At 39.1% G+C, this 18,115-nt stretch overlaps 2 protein-coding genes and 2 long non-coding RNA genes across 6 annotated transcripts; 1 reads left to right on the top strand and 3 right to left on the bottom strand.

Moving 5' to 3' along the window:
- Positions 1–47: 47 nt before the first annotated feature.
- On the top strand, positions 48–3,802 carry si:dkey-71d15.2 (SH3 domain-containing kinase-binding protein 1). The gene is made up of 6 exons (XM_034200497.1): positions 48–1,427; positions 1,592–1,644; positions 2,424–2,534; positions 2,627–2,817; positions 2,962–3,025; positions 3,136–3,802. The coding sequence occupies exons 1-6, from the start codon at positions 1,313–1,315 to the stop codon at positions 3,172–3,174; spliced, it is 573 nt and encodes a 190-aa protein (XP_034056388.1). The 5' UTR covers positions 48–1,312; the 3' UTR covers positions 3,175–3,802.
- LOC117535854 (lipase member H-like) lies at positions 3,784–10,248 on the bottom strand. 3 transcript variants are annotated; one of them, XM_034200489.1, is made up of 12 exons: positions 10,102–10,165; positions 9,513–9,593; positions 9,341–9,386; positions 8,313–8,537; positions 8,125–8,233; positions 7,332–7,433; positions 7,157–7,246; positions 6,359–6,526; positions 6,065–6,154; positions 4,926–5,034; positions 4,645–4,818; positions 3,784–4,541 (listed from the first exon to the last, which is right to left on the bottom strand). In XM_034200489.1, exons 2-12 carry the CDS (start codon positions 9,518–9,520, stop codon positions 4,460–4,462), a joined length of 1,203 nt encoding a protein of 400 aa, XP_034056380.1. In that variant the 5' UTR covers positions 9,521–9,593; positions 10,102–10,165; the 3' UTR covers positions 3,784–4,459. The 3 variants fall into 3 exon arrangements, with proteins under 3 accessions (XP_034056380.1, XP_034056368.1, XP_034056374.1); XM_034200477.1 differs by lacking the exon at positions 9,341–9,386 and having other exon boundaries at positions 8,313–8,683; positions 10,102–10,248; XM_034200483.1 differs by lacking the exon at positions 9,341–9,386 and having other exon boundaries at positions 4,645–4,815; positions 8,313–8,683; positions 10,102–10,248.
- A 2,854-nt stretch (positions 10,249–13,102) lies between these two features.
- LOC117535095 lies at positions 13,103–13,679 on the bottom strand. Its single transcript, XR_004567368.1, has 3 exons — positions 13,656–13,679; positions 13,454–13,551; positions 13,103–13,363 (listed from the first exon to the last, which is right to left on the bottom strand). It is a non-coding gene; the product is annotated as an uncharacterized LOC117535095 (long non-coding RNA).
- A 3,771-nt stretch (positions 13,680–17,450) lies between these two features.
- On the bottom strand, positions 17,451–18,097 carry LOC117535088. The gene is made up of 3 exons (XR_004567367.1): positions 18,037–18,097; positions 17,614–17,776; positions 17,451–17,514 (listed from the first exon to the last, which is right to left on the bottom strand). It is a non-coding gene; the product is annotated as an uncharacterized LOC117535088 (long non-coding RNA).
- Between the last annotated feature and the right edge of the window lie 18 nt (positions 18,098–18,115).

Genomic DNA, 18,115 nt, shown 5'->3' with positions numbered 1-18,115 from the left:
CTGTCAGGTTGTCGGTGCATCCTATTCTCGTTGTCACCTATCATCATCTGGGGGATTTCAAATTTTGTTGCACAAATGTCAAGGATCAACTGATTACATTTTGGTGGTTCAAGGTCACTGTGACCTTGCATATCATGTTCATTTAGTAATTAACTCGAGTATTAACTTGCTAATTATGGCAACTTCAAAACAAATATCTATAAGGATTAAAATCAAAAGTGATGACATTGATTTACTTATCGGGAATACAACCACGAGGCAGTAGTAAATTGTAGATTCGGACTAACAGACTTCCTGTCAACAATAATGATATTTTTAAGAATTGTAATCTTATCTATAAGATCGGTTTCTTAACCTCTGTTTTAGCAGTGAAATCGTCGATAGGAGAGTATATAAGTCTCATTATTTAGAGTGTCTACACGGTTTGAATGGTTATTGATATAAATTATAATTAAGTAAAATATTTCCAGGATGGTTAGGGGACTGAAATAAGTCGACTTGAATCCCCTTTATCGGCCAAGCTCCAAAATAATGGGTCTAAAATCTCCCATGATGCAATTCAATTGTTTATATCATTAGCTCCCCTTGCTTTCTAAAACTCCAGAGACTCAGATAGCTTAGTTCACTGCTTGAGGCTCCTCGTGATAAGCAAAAAGTAGTTGTGTAAATCAGCAGTGTCTGTTTGAGCATTGTTTGGAAATGAAAACACTTCCTGAGGCTCACAATGAATAAAAGCAGTTCTCCTGCCCAGTGTAAATATGACATATTGTATAACTGCGCACCAGTTGGTCCCTTTAAACACACCCCTCGCCCTTCGCTCTGCCCCGGTGATATTTGTGAGCAGAGTGCAGCTAAACTTAGCCGTCTGACAGTAGCCCTCCTCATCACAACAGACTGTTCACAGCACTGGGTTACAATGGACGGTGTCGTGTTACCACAGATGCTGCTGTATCTCACCACTGTCGCCGGCCAAACAAGGTGAGTGTGTGCCCCAGATCCTTGGCTGTGACAATAATCTGGTAATTGGTTTACTTTGTTAACTAATAAATGTACAGTATAACCTGTCACTGCTCCTCGCTGTGCGTTGGTTCCAGCATGTGTTGCACATTTGTTCCCTGCTGTGGCATGAGAGGGAGAGGGGCAGCTGCCACCAGTGAACCCATGTTTAGTGTCCCTTATTTAGAACTAAGATTAATGATTCAACTGAAGTTTATTTTATGAATTGATTATATTTTAACAAATGGAATTACTTTTTTGTCCTAATGAATTTCAATTTCTTAGCATGATATGAGAATGCATTGAGTTTCTGTGAATGTTTTCCCTACTGATTTGCTCCAATCTGTCATTTGTAGATGTAGACTTAAAGACTCTTGCACTTGTATTCCTCTCTCTCACGATGGGCAACTATAGCTCTGCCCTCATTCCTGGTAAGACTTGCAACTCTTATTGTTACAACCATCTGTTGCGACATACTTTGAAACACTACCATGCTTGACTGCTCCATGTTAATGCAGGCTTTGAATGACACAGATTGAAAATACATTCTCCATATACCACTCTTTGTAACATTTATTTTCTGTTTCTCTCAAAGTCACGGAAGAGTTTGACTCAGTGGTGTCGATGGCAGAGAGGCTGAATGAGCAGGTAGCTGCAGATATGAGCTTAGTTTACAGTCAGAGCTTCAGACTGGAAAGTATACCATTAAATTATATTCATCCAGAATAGTTGTATTATACAGTTATCATAACTTGGCTCACTGTAAGAAAGTGTTTGGTCTGCTGTGTCTGTGTCCCATCTGTCCTTGGGATACATTTAACTTTTCTGAGCTGCCTCACACACTCAGTCATGCACCGCAGTGAAAGATACCTTAAAGAGGCCCTATTATGCTTTTCTTTTTTCTTGTAGTGTATGATATAGGCTGTTGTGCATGTAAATGGTCTACAAAGGCTAAAATCCCAAAGTTCCCTCCAGAGGGAGTTTCTCTCTCATACACTTTGTTTACTTCTGTAACATCAATATGTAACAGTCGCGCTGCTATTGGCTAGCGCTCTAACACTAAGTAGGCTAAGGGGCTGGACATATCTGAGCGGTTGACCAATCACAACAGAGCCGGCCAGCTAACCAATCAGAGCAGACTGGGCTCTGGTTTCAGAGAGAGGGTGAAAAGAGGTGCTGCAGCACAGGCAGTATGAGAAAAATAAAGAGCTTTTTGAACATTAAAGCATGGAAATATCTCACAGTAGAGGCACAAAATATACATGTGAACCTGAACCCCTTTAACTATTTACTCAAAACTAAATTAAAATGTAATAATTTCTTAGAAATTTACTTGGATTTTACTTCTTTTGCATACTGCCATTGTGTGAACTACTCTTAAAATGTCCTTTAATGATCAGATATCTCAAACTAAACTACATTTACAGGTAGCACTCATGATGGAGGAGGAAGAAAAACAAAAGCAGAGCCAAGAAATTGATTCTTCATCACTTCAAGAAAACTCTCAGGAAATGAGCCAAAATGGGCCTTCCCTTCCTGTAAGTGTAAAAGAAAAGGCTAGGCACTTCAAATGTATATTTCAGATTTTTTTTCGTGTTGTAAGCCAGTGATGATGGGTTATTTTCTACAGGCAGCAACACCCAAAAGTGTGTCTACCCAGTCCTTCACCTCCCTGTTACCAAAGGCTCTCTCTGCTGTACTCTATCCGACGGGCCGTAGCTCCGACCCCCAGCAGAGCAGAAGTCCAGCGAGCCTGGAGCAAGTGCAGAGCGAGCTGAGAGAGCTGAGGGACCAGTTTCAACTGATGAAGAGACAGCACAAGTAAAGCTTTTTAAAACATGAGATCTTTTATTTACCTGCCCAGTTTCTTCCGGGTGGGTTGAGACCACCACTTGCATCCCTGCATTAGGCCTACTGTCTGTGTTTGTTTTTGCTGCACTAATCGGACAATATCTTGTGTTCCAGCAAAGAAATTAAACTGCTAATGAGCGAGCTCGATGAAGAGAAGAGGATTCGCTTGACTATACAGGTTACAAAGATTAAAAAGATGAAGCTGCATCAATGTGCAGAAAAACGTTAAGGTGACAATATTATATTATCTTGCAACTGCACTCATGGATTGATTTTGTTTTGTTTCAGATGGAGATGCAACGTATGAAGAAGCACATGTCTAAATGAGCGGAGAACTTCACCTTCATCAAAGACGAGTTATAAAGGTCCCGTTGTACACATATCTGATAAATGATATTTTTCTATGTTTGAAAAACTCCTTGCTCTTTTTCGTTGAAAAATATTATTATTCTTTTTGTATTACTTCTCTTCGGTGGTCATTTTATTCAACTTTTTTGTTGAACTGGCCTGAAGGACTTTTTATTGAGTAATTGCCTAAAGTTCACAGTGAGAGCAGACTTGAGGTGAGAGGAGTGTCTGTTATTATATCTCTGGAAATGAGCAGTGCACGGCCCTGGGATACATTCAGTTTGATTTATTTACTTCTTTTAATGACTAGTGTGTTGAGGAGGTAAAGAAATGTGTCTCCTATGACTGTTGGCCTGAAAGTGTTGATAATCAGTGTTCAATTGGTTGCAATATTGTTTGTTACAACCGTGTGGAAAACAGAGAGGGGAACATAAAATGAGTGCCAGTAGTACATTAAATATATCTTATAAAATGTAAAGGAGACACAAACACAAAGCTTCTATTGTATATAAGGTGCATGTAATTAATAAATAACTTTTGACTGAAGTCATTGAATAGTGTTGTGTATTTGTAAATTCAATAAACATGTTAACTTGACAATTTATTAAAAATGATTAAAAAAACACAAATAAATATATACTTACTAGTGAAGTCATTCGTTTGATTAAAAAAAAAATACATAATCTGGAAAAGTAGCCCAGTACTTTTTATGGTAAGAAAATCACGAAACCATGGTTTTGTTTTATGACAATTATTGTTAATACTTAGTTACTTAGAAATGTGTGATCTTATAAAGTACTAAAATTGGTCTGTCTCACTGTCTTTCTAAAAATAAATGTCATAACTTATGTGAACAAACAACACACTTGAAACCAAGAACAAATAAAAACTATCTTTAAAACCAACCTAGATTTTGTTTCACAAAGCCCAATATTGACATAGCTGGTCATCCAAAGACAGTATATATATAAAGCTGTCATCATGAGATTCCTTCAATTTCAAATACATTTAAAAAAATCTCATTCTCACAGTGGGATGCAAATAATTCCTTATTGGGGCAAAATGTAAAAAAAAAAAACATACATTATCTCTTAAGAACACATAATATCAAAAATGTGTTTAAGATCACAAATGATCACATCACAGCCAGGTGAGTACTATCTATGGCGGCCCTTTTGTTTTCCTTACAATCCTGGAGAGACTGATGAGTCGGCTGAATCGCTTCCAGGACGAGCTTAGTTTGATATTTATTTACAAGGTGGTCTCAGAAGTTGGAGTCTTCACATGGAATTGGCCTGAAGGTGACCTCTTTGTTTTCCTCGAGAATAACATCATATCGACAGAAACTGTGAAGGAGCACGTTAATGTTACTGAACGTCTTCAAATTCAATGTCAAATAGATACAAATCCTTAGACATTGATAACATTTAGTATGAATATGTTGCATACCTCTCCTTGCGTTCCAGGTGTGTGAGACGGATTCGGAGAACCCGGAGCTTATATTTGGGCTTCAACACGTTCCCAGTGGAGAATTTGAGAGACATTTTCTTCACTGACTGAAGGTCTTTGTCAAACTGGGCAAACAACTTGGTCTCTGTGAACTTCTGGAACTGGGATGCTCTGCTAATATATGAAAAAATGAAGAGGTTACCAAACCATTAACAGAGTGGAAGAGAGATGTTTGGGGAATCTTTGTTACAGAAGTTATAATACATGAAGTGAGGACTTACTGGTTAATGGTTGCCACAGTTTCTTTACCGTTACCATGGAGTTTAACAGTGATGTATCCCCAGCGGACGTCCTGGTTCCATATCATCACATCCACCCTGTAGCTTGTTGCTAGGAGATTACATTTCTTATTACAAATCAATCCGTTCACCATTTTGACATTAAATGATACATCCTCTTATAACGTCTACTCGTAGAGCAAAATATAATAAATAATGCCAAACAGTCAGATTAAATTGAAAATTATTTTCAATTTTGAAAAATGTACAGTCAATTTTCTGTAATTTTCGATTCTGTTGAACCTCAAACTAATTATCCACAGTGGATAATAAAAAAAGCGCCTTGATAACTGTCAATAAGAACTGGTTTAAGCTTGATGCACCAGACTACAGACGATGGCTGAACATTACCGGGATATTCTAATAATGGAAAAACTCACATACAGGTTAAACGTTATGAAAGATATTCTCTGAACTGATGGAAATATGCTGCTGCATTTCCAGCGTGAAGAAAATATGGATGACGATAACATTTATCTTGTAGTTCATATAGGATAAATTCACAAATTATCAAGTTTGCAGACAAACAGTTCAAAGACTGGACGTTCCTATATCATTTAACAAAAATAATGGTAGCCTATGCACTTGAATGTAAATCCCTAAAAATGTCTAATACATGTCAATATGGAAATTGCTGTATTAAATTACCACATCGGGGTCCTGCTATATTGTGGTGGGAACGTATTTATCAAATGTGAATAGAGAATCAAACCGTTCAGCTGTCTGTCGTATTTTATTTCTACAGTCTGCAGAGTGAAAGACGAAGAATAGAGTTTGGGTTGCATATTTAATCACAGAGAGAGGAGAAAGGTAGGGGTAAAGCTTGGTGATAATGAAAGGATTGTTAGGGAGGCCATATCAGGATGTTCTCAGTTCACCTGAGTTGAAGGTCATACTGTTGGTGCACATGGAGTGTAACTAACAACACTGCAACAAATGTTCTTAATAAGGAATGTTCCCAAGCTTAGTTAGCAAATAAGAATCACACAATGATATTATTAAAGTAAGTAAGTGAGTATAATATTACATATATATATGTTTCTGTCTATTACGATTGTGATTATGAGTGTTTTGTTACTTACTGCAGTACGGAGATACTTTATTTGTGTTGAAGTAAGTTTTAGTTTGGCCCAGCTTCAGCAGGACGTCTCTCCACTTTGTGACATCATAACCTGCATTTGAGTGAAACAGCTGCGTCAGCTCACATCCTTTTTTTTTTAAAAAGAACATCCAATTACTTTTACTCAAAAACACTAGTTCTGAATATATGTTGCTTCAGGAATGACTAATTTTAAATCTCACTGACTTCCATTCCCAGTACCCATTCTAGCATAAATATGTGTACTTTATTAGTTAGAGATAATTAAAGCACCAACCGAAGACAGGACATCCTTCAGCACCAAAGCCCTCACAGTTCAAGCAGTTTCCATTCAGAAAGTCTTTGTAGGAGGAGCAGGGGAAGCCCCGGCTGGTACACGTCCGATCCAAAGAATCAAGGAAGAGCATCACTGATCTCTGGTGGTCGCATTTAAAATAGGACGATCCTGCACAGTAAGTCAGAATTGTAACCATGATAGAAATCCTCATGAGGGGTGTTAAAAGTCCCCTATTATACTGTTTTTCATCAATATCTTACATACAAAACATTTCTCTCAAGTGTTTGGCTTGAAATACCAAACAAATCATGAATTGCAGCATCCCATAATCCCCTCTGTTTCTACCCTGTTTCAAAAGTGCTGATTCTCTGTCTGTTACTTTAGATGAAAATAAGGAGCCACTCCCCACGCCCCTCTGAGAGCTATTTGGTTACAAAGAACCTCAATGGTGCTCTAGGAGAAGATTCGGGTGATAAGGGGTGGGGGGGGGTGCTACCTTGGTTGGTTATTGGCTAATGGTTACACAAGCCAAAAAATCGTTATGACATCATAAAGTGGCCAAAATCTGATCAGCTCAGGTTTTTATAGAAATGGATCAGGACAAAAAGTGAGCGAATCTTTTTTCCTGAAACTTTCAGAATCTCTTTACACAGAGGGGAGGACACATGTTTATGTATAAAAGACACGAAAAAGTGGATTTTGCATAATAGGTGACCTTTAAAATCAACATTACTTCACTCAAAGATAATACATTTATAGTTTTTTTTTCTTATACCTCCATAATTTGAAAGCCCTTACCAGAGAACATGGTCTTTGGGCAGCCGGGTTGATCTGTTCCCCCGTTAGCGTAGAAGTCAATGTGACCCAGAGGTTCCCTGAAGCCCAGGCCTGTAGACGATGTGAAGAGAAAAATACCAACTTGTATGACAAACAATAGAGTGAATATAATATATAGTATTTCAGTTTAACTGACCATCTATATCTGTGTGCAGGACATCTACAAACTGTGCGTCCGTGGGGTCCAGTCGTTTCTCTGGAGGATTGCCGGTGAACTGAGGCCCGGCTGCATCCAGACCTGCAGACAGTAGAGCTTCAAGTTTATTCTCAAACCAAGATTAGCTGACTGGGGCTAGAAATAGCTTAGTCATGATTTAGATCTCTTAATTTAAAGAGCTTTTCCCTTTTTCTAAATCATCACTACTGCCTCTGCTGTGTTGATTATTTTCTAATAAATGCTGACCAGTGTTTCTCTTTTCCAGACATCTTTCATTGTAACACAGAAGTATGTTGATACCACCACGTCCTGTTTCTGTTTTATATGCCTGAACTCCAGATATCCAGTCAGGCCAGTTTTTCTTTTCTTTTTCTTAATTGTGTATACCCTACTCCTTTGCAGCAGTGCTGAGCTGGACATCTGTGGTCCCGCAGAGGAAAGGTGCTCAAATGTTACATAGTTTAACAAACTGTTGGAGGCAATGTGCGAGATTTCTGATGTACATTTTAACATACATCTTAAAAATATGTAACATATAATTGTCTACAGTTGTCATGTAAATGGAAGAAAACAAATAGTGTAGCTGTTTTGTCATTGTGAATAAAAGAAACAGAGATTTTAGCATAACGGTTTTGAATGATTATCATCAGTATTGTGCTGTTTCACAGTGAGTTATGGCAATGTCAACACCCAGATCACATCACATGCCATCTCGCGAATATCTGAGGGGTGATTGAAATCTGAAACAAAAAAAAAGTATTTGAACTCTTACCTGTAATTCTTCCAATAGACCCATTCAGGTTAGCACCTACGAAGCCTGCGATATGAGCACCAAGACTGACTCCGATCAAGTAGATGGAGTTCAGAGAGGCGCCATTTTCCTGAAAAAGATCCACCGTTAGTCTTGTTACTCACAACACAGCAGAGATGGTCACAGGTAATGTCAGATGCATCTCATACCTGCATAATTTTAATAAAAGCAGTGAGGTTGTCGGCTGCCTTGTATGTGTTCTCCACTGCCTTGAAATAATTGACATTAGCAGCTCCGTAGTTCCAGTCCACCACTATGACGTTCATGTCTTCCCTGGCCAGAAGCATGTCTGAGAACTTCTGTATCCACGCCGGTGGAGACCCCGTGGGCCGGTACCCGTGAATGATGAAGGCGGTTGTTCTGGATAGGTTGAACTGGGGATGTGAGGAGAAGTTGGCGTGGGACACAAGTGTAGCACAGGTGACATTTTCCCTGGTGTACAGCAACAACCGGACTTTGAGGTTGGTTCCGATTAATGCGTGACAGAGATTCAGATCTGTAAATTCTTCACATCTCTGAGCTGGGAGTGATAGTGAAGAATAAAAAAGACAGAGCACAGACATTTTTATTTAGGTAGGCGAGGATGACAAAAAGGAATAAATGAGGCATGCTAGTTTCCAAGAAACCTTTTTATATTTAGTAACTGACCACCGAAAGTCCCTGGCATCAGTGACACAGCCCGCTACATGAGTCAGTGTGGGAGTATTTAATGCATCTTTAGATTGTTTTCTAACACAGCTTCGTGGGAAGTATGAGTGAAACTATACTGCTAATACACTTTGCCAGGGATAACAAGAATAAACAATTAACAAGAATATAAGCAAAGTGCTTCAACTATATTACATTCCAACAAAAAAAATATGTGGAAAGTGAAAAAGACCATAGACATTACAAATGTACCAATCAAACTATGTAATACTATACTATATAATGATAACTATTGAGCTAAACAATAATTAAGGCTTAAAAAAACATGTCTACAAACAGACTGCCAAGCAGATACATTATGTGAACTGGTAGTGACAATTAGATTGAGTTGATATCTTGCTTGATGCTGGATCACTGACAGTATATTGAATTAAACTCAGATGGAAAAGTAGCTTTATGTTTGGTAAGCGTCATCATATGTTCTCAGTAAATGTTAGTGTTACACAATAGTTGTGGTTTTTCTACATACACAGAACACCATGATGCATGGCTGCATACACCAGCTGACAGTCCCCCTATGTGTGTAAACCACAATGTATGTGTTAGTTTTCCTTCAGTTCCTGAAATGTTTACTGAACTTAAATTTACTGACAAACGTGTTTGTGCATTTCATAAATTGCAGTGTTTGCTTATTGGCTTACCTTTGCATATTTGAACAGTTATCAGTAGGAGCAGCGTGAGCAGATATTGCCACAGGAACATGCTTCACACCAGCAAATATTCTGTAGACCATCACATGAAAGCACACCAGTCAGGCATTATTTGGCCCACAATATAATCACCAGCAAATCACATGGACACACACACAACAGGCATCACAACACAAGAAGACCCTTCAGATGGTCCTCTAAAACTTGGTGTTTTTCTCCACATCCTGTAGTTTTGCTCTAGAGGCAAATCTAACTGGACTGAAGCGAAGCCAAGAGGTATTTTGCTTATCTACTATCTTTCAAATGTTATGGATGAGTAGAAAAAACATCTTAAAGACATTGTTTGTGCCATTTAGTTCATTTGCAGGCTGATTACCTGTTTTCTAGCCCCACCCACTGTGATAAATCTCAACCAATGCCACTGTGTTTGTCAGCAAAACTGAAACATGCAGAAATCTTTCTGTGACTAAACTCTTCTGCCTCAATTGACACCTCATGTAAACTGAGTGTGAAGTGTCTTCCTTCAATTTAACAAATTTGACAACATTGAAAAAGAACATGCCATTCTTATCAGTCTTACCTTGGCAGTAGGATAATATTTCCTGGTCCGGTGTCTCAAACAACAAGTTATTCTCTGTTTGTGCCACATATTTGGGCAGTGTTCACTTCAGGAAGTGAGAGGTGGAACAGCAAGGCAATACTCCCGCCCTCTCTCACGAGGATAGCCACACCCCTTGCTCCAGGTCATCGAGCTTACAGGTGAAACATTCCTGTCGAGTCACACCTGGTTCCTTTGTGCTTAAACCGGTTATGAGACGGTTTCTTATGTCACTGCTTTGATCTTGATTTGAATCATTGTAAAATCAACATGTTTTGATTCCATTCTCATTCAGATGAAAACGAGTGAAAGAGAAACTAGTAAGATTCCCAAGAAGTTGTTACTTGTGTAGGAAGGAATATTCCCCTAAATTACCATGCAGTCAGGTTTTATGAGTCAAAGGAAAAACCGCACTGACATTTGCAAGAGGTTGCACAACAGTTTGTGCTCCATAATTTAACCTCAAGATTTCCCACAACACACTGAAGGCCTACATTTGGGATACTGTTTACAGTTTATTGTGCCATTTTAACCTGGCATGAACATTTGATACCTTTGACGGAAGTTATTTTCCATTTTATTAATGCATATTTAACTTGCCTTGATCCTTTAGAACAGGGGTGGCCAACCAGTCAGAGGTTAAGAGCCACATTTTTTCTATGTTACTGCAAAGAGCCACATCAAACACACTGATACTGCTTGTTTCAGTTTTTTGTTTTCTGGAGACAAGATTTCAACCACGTCACTGATGCATTTTTATGGCATTGGGATATATATTTTTTAAATCCTCTGGAGCAGAGAGGAGCTGTGGATTATTGTTATTGATTAATGCATCAGTGTTTCTTAGGGTCAAAAACACTAAACTCACAACTTGAAATGAAAGCGTTTAGTTTATTTAATAAAAGAGCACATGTTCAATGTGAAAAGTGACAGTAGTTATAGATTATTTGCAATTTGGTGCTATATAATATATAAAAAAAAAAAAAATTATATATATTTTTTAAACACCTTGAATTTCAGGGGGTGCGCGGGGCTCCGTCTGCGGGGTGCAGCGCCCCTCCAAGACAATGGTAGGGGAAACACTGGATAATGTTTAATCAACGATAGGTTTCCCCCCCCTCAAAGGTGATTGGTTCACTGCATCGCAGGTATTATTGTGATTGGCTCTTGGGCCACATCAAAATTAGACGCGCTGGCATCCTCTCATACTGACACCTGACACCACACATACACACGTAGGGAGAGCCGGGACGAAAGTAACACGGGACGAAAGTAACGGAGCGATTTTATCCGAGCCCAAACAACTTTGACCGGCCAAATTACGTCAGAATTATTAGCATTCGATACTTAACAGACCTACTAAATATTAGGTTTAACTCTGAGGAGTAGTGTTGTCACGGTACCAACATTTTGGTTTTGATACCAAGTCAAGAATTGCGATTCCGATTCTTTTTCGATACTTTTCTTTAAAAAAGGGAAACAGTCTTAAATGTAATTATTGTGCTTTATTTCACACCAGAACCATAACCATAACACAAACTTTTAAACAATGAGAACAATAAATAAAATAAATGACAAGAATTCGTATTAAATACAATTAATACATGTCTTACAGACAGGCCGAGGCGCAGCGGCAGTTGCACTCCCACTTGCAGCCATGCTTCTCGTTTTCTCACATGCTCTGGCAGCTAGCGCGTGCACGAGAGAGGGGAGGGACTTAGAGCGTGCTTGAGAGGGGCGGGACTGCAGGCACGGTGTCAGTACCAGATATGTTCGGCCTACCAAATATGTTCGGGTGTATTTCCGTCGCATCCGTCATCCGTCATATCCGTCATATACTCACCTCCCTCTGCTCCCAGCGCTATGCTGCCACACACCGGCCGTCTGCGGAACTGCAGCCGGAGGAACTCGGTACAGCTTGTTATGTGTGTGTACTTAATTATTTACAATTAAAAAATATATATATTCTGCGTTACTTTAGCCAACACTTTTATAATATATAAGCCTGATCATGTCGTTGAAAGCAAGTACAGATGTTCTCCCTTTTCCACAGTTCTGTGTGAACTTCATCTAAGGTAGATGCTTTGCTTCTGCACCAGTTTAGCAGAAGTCTGTTTTGTAAGACTGGTTTTGTTGCAGTCTGTTCATGCTATGTGTTTCTTGCGTAAGACTATATACACACGGAACACATGTATTACAGGGCTGTACCCAGTGTGCTTCATAAAACATTTTTGAAGCTTATTTTTTTAAATTAAGCCGTTTCCATGTTATAACAGCATCTCGTTAAATCAATATCGGAAACAATAATTGTCTTTTTGTGGTTATTTAAATGTAATTTATGGTGCTATTAGAGTGCTTATAGACTGACACGTTAATACAGATGCCCCCCCCCCCCCTTTGTGTGCGGTGAGCTGGAGAGAAGGCAGTCTATTTATTTTGGTGGAAAAAAAAACCCCTAACATATATGGATTGAATCAGAATATTGTGTTGGATCAAAACATATTGTACATTTTGAGAATTCTTACATCTATTACAATACATTTTGAGCTTTGGACAATGTTTGGATCAAACGAGCCAGAAACAACCTTAAGCAGCCACCACTGGAATATTATTGCAGTAATATTATAATACTAGTAGCCTTATATTAGTGTAGCCTAATATTGATCGACAAATATTTAGAAATAAATCTGGTTCTGCCTGCCTGCCTCATCGCACTCTGCCCTGCTGCATTACCATGTATAGTATTTACATTCATAATGATCCTTTTTTGTTGCAGAGCTTTAGAGGCTTTAAGAGACGAACTGTCAATGATGCCAACTTGGCGACCTACAAACTAGATATAGCAATCTTGGAGCTATTGCGGCTAGCTACTTTCATTGGAAAGAGTCTCTAATTTTTTGTATGTATATATTTAATATATCCATCCCAAGCTTACCTACCCAACTGAATGAATTCACACATTCAAGTAAATAGAAAGACAGCACAGCATTCAAGTGTTTATTGAGAATTTGAACTTCAACGTTAATGGAAAAAGCTCCAAACTTTTCTCTACAGCCCTTAGTATCAAGAAATCCTTCTAGTTCCTTTTACATGTGGATAGGAAAACAGCACAGATTGTTCAGAATATATGAGGAAGCCATCAGGGAAGCAGCATGACCCAAGGCAGGACTGCAGAGACAGGTTCAGCCACGACCCGAAGTCCACGACCCGAAGTCCACGACGGGCAGCGTCCGGGAAAACCAAACTTGAAGGTAAGATATCAAAGGATGATCTTCATTAATTGCAGTGACAATTTAGTCTATTCTGACATTTGTTTGTGTGAGTTAATCTTTACCTATGATATCTGGTTGCAGAAGGGACTGCAATAGCCTGGATGTTGGTCATCAGAGTAGATGCCCTGCAATTCTCCTCTTTTACCTTTCCCAACATATCCTATGAATAGAAAAAGAAAATATTGTAATTGAATCACACTAGGACCACAACACACTAAATATGTAATGACACATAAACATTATTATCCAGAATAAGAAGTCTACCTGGTTTGCAGTTTTTGTAAGGCTCCAAGCATCCACGGCAGGTGTCAATGGTGTACATGACGTTGAAATCCTGCTTGTATGAAGCAGAGAACAAACTCCATGTAGCAACACCTGTGTAAAACAAGCATTTCAATAGAGCCATTAAAAATATGCATAGACACCACAGCTGTCGTATACTGCTGCACCTTCACTGAATCACTTACTCTCAAGCCAGCGAAAGTGGGCCCCTCTTCTGAAAGACACAGTGGACATTGTGTCTCTGAAGGTGGTACACACTAGAGTGAGTGATGAGTACGCTTTGTCACCTTCCTGGAGAACCACTTCCATCAGAAGGTCCGAGAGAAGACAGTTTGGCAGCTGTGAAGTATTGGTCAGACTAGATCAAACATATTTAACAACACATTGACTAGACTGTTGCCAGCACAATCGAAATACCAAGATTCTTTGGGCTTCAGGTAGCAAAAAGACACATTTTTAATATTAATGTTGAATATATCACACACATTTTTCTTATGTTTTGTTATTCTTCTCCTTGAGGTAAAAAACAGCTATCAATAAAGTTAAAAAAAGCAGTGAGACATAATAGTTGGAAATTCTGCCGTGATCACAGGTCGTTTTTTAAACAAAAAACAGTTACTGCTTCACTGAAAAGATATTACCTCCAATATGAAGCACATGTCGGACTTTTGAAACTGGACCTTTGAAGGAAAATATAAGGTGTGGGTCATGTGATTGTTTAATTACATGTGTATACAATTATCAATATGTATGCATGTGTTAAATAATCTGGATCTGTCCGTGGCTATAAAAATCACATAATATCAGGATGAAAATGTAAATCAGTGTCAAAGAAACTGTTGTCTATAAAGTAACATTTAAAATGTATGATTTACCCTTCAATCTGGTACCGTTCCATGAGCATAATGCACCACCATTTCCGGATCTGTGCTATGTCCCGCTAAAAGAAAATGTAACAATAATAAAGTTGAAAATGAATGGAACCTCATCATTTGTCTACTCAATGTTAGCCCCCTCTTCCCCCTGAAATACTAACTCAGAGGATAAATACTGACCTCGGTAAACCAAAGTAGAGCATCTGTGCTGAAGTTGAGTGCATACTGTGAAAGGATAAAGATCTGTTAAGTTATGAGTTTCAAAAACTAACAAAACCCCTTAAAAAAAAGTGTCAAGGGAGGAATTTACCATCAGTATGAAGACACCACAGTCATTGCCCGTGGTTTGGTGAGGCTAACCCTGTAAGAATTTGGAATATAACAGTGATGTTCATGGTCAAATGGAAAATAAAGACATGTGAAAGCAGGTGTATGAGATGGTGGAGAAATGTACCTTGACGTCTCTGCCGAACTTTACTGTCCACTGACCTGGAGCAATGCGGTGCGCTAGGTCACTGTCAAAAGAAATGATAAGACATGGGAATTGATTTGGTGAAGGAACGCTATACTCAATGTAATTCATGTTTTTGGATTTCCTTACATTGAACTATTGCATGCCTTAAAAGAGGAAAGTTATGAAAGCCACTGAACGGGGCTAAAATAAAACAAACAAAAATACGTTTACCAGCCGCTGAACAAAGCTGAACTTGAAAACAACCTTTGAACAAGGCTTATAACAAAATGAATATTATAATTCATAGCATCCTGTTGCAGACTCTTTTTCTTTTGGTTCCACTAAGGACACTCCAGACTTTGTGGAAATGGAGATATATTATAAATGAATTTGATCAGATTCAGACCCCTGGTCTACAAGATGGTTACTGCAGTATTAGAATACTATAAACTATTTAGAACTCCCATACAAGCCACAGAACGGTGAGGGGGTAATCATGTTACAAAAACCTAAATATGTCCTTGTAGGAATTGTCCCCAAAGCCATCTGGCTTAAGAGGGTCGAGCAAATATAACTCTCTCTTTGCTGGCTTGATCACCTGTCAACCATTGACAAAATAGCTGAAATTAGACATAATCAAACACCAGAAGAAAACCACACAGCACAACTTATGTTCATTTTGTACATGCTGGTGAGATCATTTGGAACAGACTCACGCAAAGCAAATAGTGATCTGCCTTTCCTTGCTGCCGACTCCAGGCAGGGATGAAAACCATGTCCTTGGTGGCCAATTGGTCAGCCTAGTATTTTAAACAAGGGATTTTAAGTTGCTGTATATCAATTTCAAGAAACATAGGTCTCAAGCAACAGGAACTTACTGGAAAACTGGCCAACACGTCAGCTGTTTTGGACTTCCAGGTAGGAACCACATACATATCCACGATGTATATATCTTTGCCCTATATTGATAGTTTTTCAAAAAAAATGAAATCTTCATAGAAGTATGTTCAACAACAAGAGACAACCACACTTCACGAGATTGGAGTTTCACCACTAAACAGCTATTTAGAAAATATGTGTTATTCAAAAGAAAAAAGCAGGCCAATGATGTCTGTTGAAAACCGTACATGTCTTTGGGTGGCTTCTTGTACCATCTTCAGGCACGTGTTTCCAATCTGAAACAGTAACAACAGTAAGTTACCTGTGCCATTTATTTGAGACAAGATGAAGTTGGGAGGAAAGCTCAAGTATACCTACATTTGACTCCATGCACTGAGGAAGACCCAGGCTCCAAAAGTCCTCTCTGGTCAGGCACACATCACCCTCCTTCACAATGACCTCTGCTCCAGGCCTATTGTGGTCTAGCACATAGCTGAGCTGCAAATAACAGATTGCAAAACATACTTCAAGCCAATAGAAAACATAGAAAAATTAAAATCAAAACAATGCACCTCCATCACTGTGCATGAAGTAAACATATATCTACCAGCTTGTCTTGAATCGGATGTAGATCCTTTGCGTATTTCGCACCAGAGAGGGCATACTGGTGGTCAGCAACTGACCCCTCCGAATCCAACTTCGGTTCAGCTGTTATTAGATAGACACAAAATAAACAGTATTATTGAAGTACCACACATGAAGTATACCTAAAATGTGTCCTTGTATTGATAATCAAAATACCTCTCAACATAGGCCTGATAAAGGGCTTCAGCTGAGACACATTCACACTCTGTCTCAGCTGAGCTCCTGTTGAGCTCAACAGGGTTGCCACACCCTTGTTGGTGATTGAGGAAACCACATAAGGGCCAAACCAGTTGCACTCCAGTTTTCCACCTTTTCGGCCCTCCTTCCTCTTATTCGCTCTTAGGACCTCATCTCCAACGTTAATCAGGAAAGATTTCACATTCTTTCCCTTGCGTTTTTCAAAAGAGATTTTCTGTCTCTGTTGTGCTATTTGGATGTTCTGGTAAATCTGAGAAAGATATGTAACAGTTATCATTTACAGTCCTTAACATACGCTTGCATTTTTTAGGAGTTATTATGTTTTAAATATTGCCATTTTATTCTCACCTTCGAGTGCAAATCTGCAATGGTTGCAGCCTTTGCCTCAAGCTGCTGTTCTGCCTCATCAGCAGGCACCAAAACAGAGGTATCATCCCTGTCATTGACTGTAGCATTTATAACACCCGGGACGCGAGGGTGCCTCCCAAACTGGGCAAAATAGGGCGTGCACTTGGTTGACCTCTGAAAGCATAAAAATTCCTTTTAGTATCTCTGTTGAGTATTGTTTCCATCTGCATTTGTTACAACATTGTACCTGCTTTGAGGTGTTAATGCTCGCCACAATGCCCCTCAGATGTAAATCCCAGTCATTCTGGTCCTCTCCACAGTACTTTGCAAGTGCTTTTTTTATGTTTTGGTTTGTACGCTCATCTTGGCCATTGCACTGGGGATGGTACGCTGAAGTGATGCAGTGTTTTACACCCAGTGCATCAAAAACACCACGGTTGACCTGCAGATGGTTTAGTGTACACCAATTACCAAATTACCTGAAAAATCGTATTACATTGTTACACATAACACATACACTGTATTAGATAGATTATTGTACCTCATTGACAAATTCCCGTCCTTGGTCGGTAATGATCTTCTCGACAAGACCGAAATCGAGAAGAATATTTACAATCTTTTTTGAGACCTCAACAGCTGTTTTGTGGTAGAGCGTTTTTGCTACCACCCACTTCGTGAACAGATCAGTCGCTGTTAGAATGTATCTGCAATATAAAATGCAGAATGTTGTAAATACATACAGAATCACTGTAAATGATTTCCTTTCTTTTTAAACCAGATTCTTCACGTTTAGAACCTTTAAAGGAGGTTACACATGCTTCAGCCCATCATGATAGTACCTTTTGCCCTTAGCAGTGGAGGGAAGTGGGCCAATGAGATCCACACATGTCTCACTCTGTTTCAATGTACACATACAACACATTTCTGTAGATCAATAATCAGTCAGTCAGTCAAAAACTCCCACCCATTTCTTCACGTCCTCCCGCATAGTGGACCAGTGGTACGTTGCCAAAACCTTCTCGGTGGTGCGCCTTCTCCCTGCA

Source organism: Gymnodraco acuticeps, unplaced genomic scaffold (assembly GCF_902827175.1).
Source record: "Gymnodraco acuticeps unplaced genomic scaffold, fGymAcu1.1, whole genome shotgun sequence".
In the NCBI taxonomy this organism is placed as follows: Eukaryota; Metazoa; Chordata; class Actinopteri; order Perciformes; family Bathydraconidae; genus Gymnodraco; species Gymnodraco acuticeps.
The sequence above is the reverse complement of the archived record's forward strand: the minus strand, read 5'-3'. Positions and strand labels throughout refer to the sequence as shown.

Bases quoted from the DNA above. Each gene is read 5' to 3' on its own strand.
- LOC117535854 (XM_034200477.1), bottom strand. From the start codon at position 9,573: ATGTTCCTGTGGCAATATCTGCTCACGCTGCTCCTACTGATAACTGTT. The intron at 6,527-7,156 runs GTAAGGGCTTTC...CTTACTGTGCAG, and splicing joins CCCAAAGACCATGTTCTCTG to GATCGTCCTATTTTAAATGC. The intron at 6,155-6,358 runs GTTGGTGCTTTA...ACTCAAATGCAG, and splicing joins TGAAGGATGTCCTGTCTTCG to GTTATGATGTCACAAAGTGG.
- si:dkey-71d15.2 (XM_034200497.1), top strand. From the start codon at position 1,313: ATGTTTTCCCTACTGATTTGCTCCAATCTGTCATTTGTAGATGTAGAC. The intron at 1,428-1,591 runs GTAAGACTTGCA...TTTCTCTCAAAG, and splicing joins TAGCTCTGCCCTCATTCCTG to TCACGGAAGAGTTTGACTCA. The intron at 3,026-3,135 runs GTTACAAAGATT...GTTTTGTTTCAG, and splicing joins GGATTCGCTTGACTATACAG to ATGGAGATGCAACGTATGAA.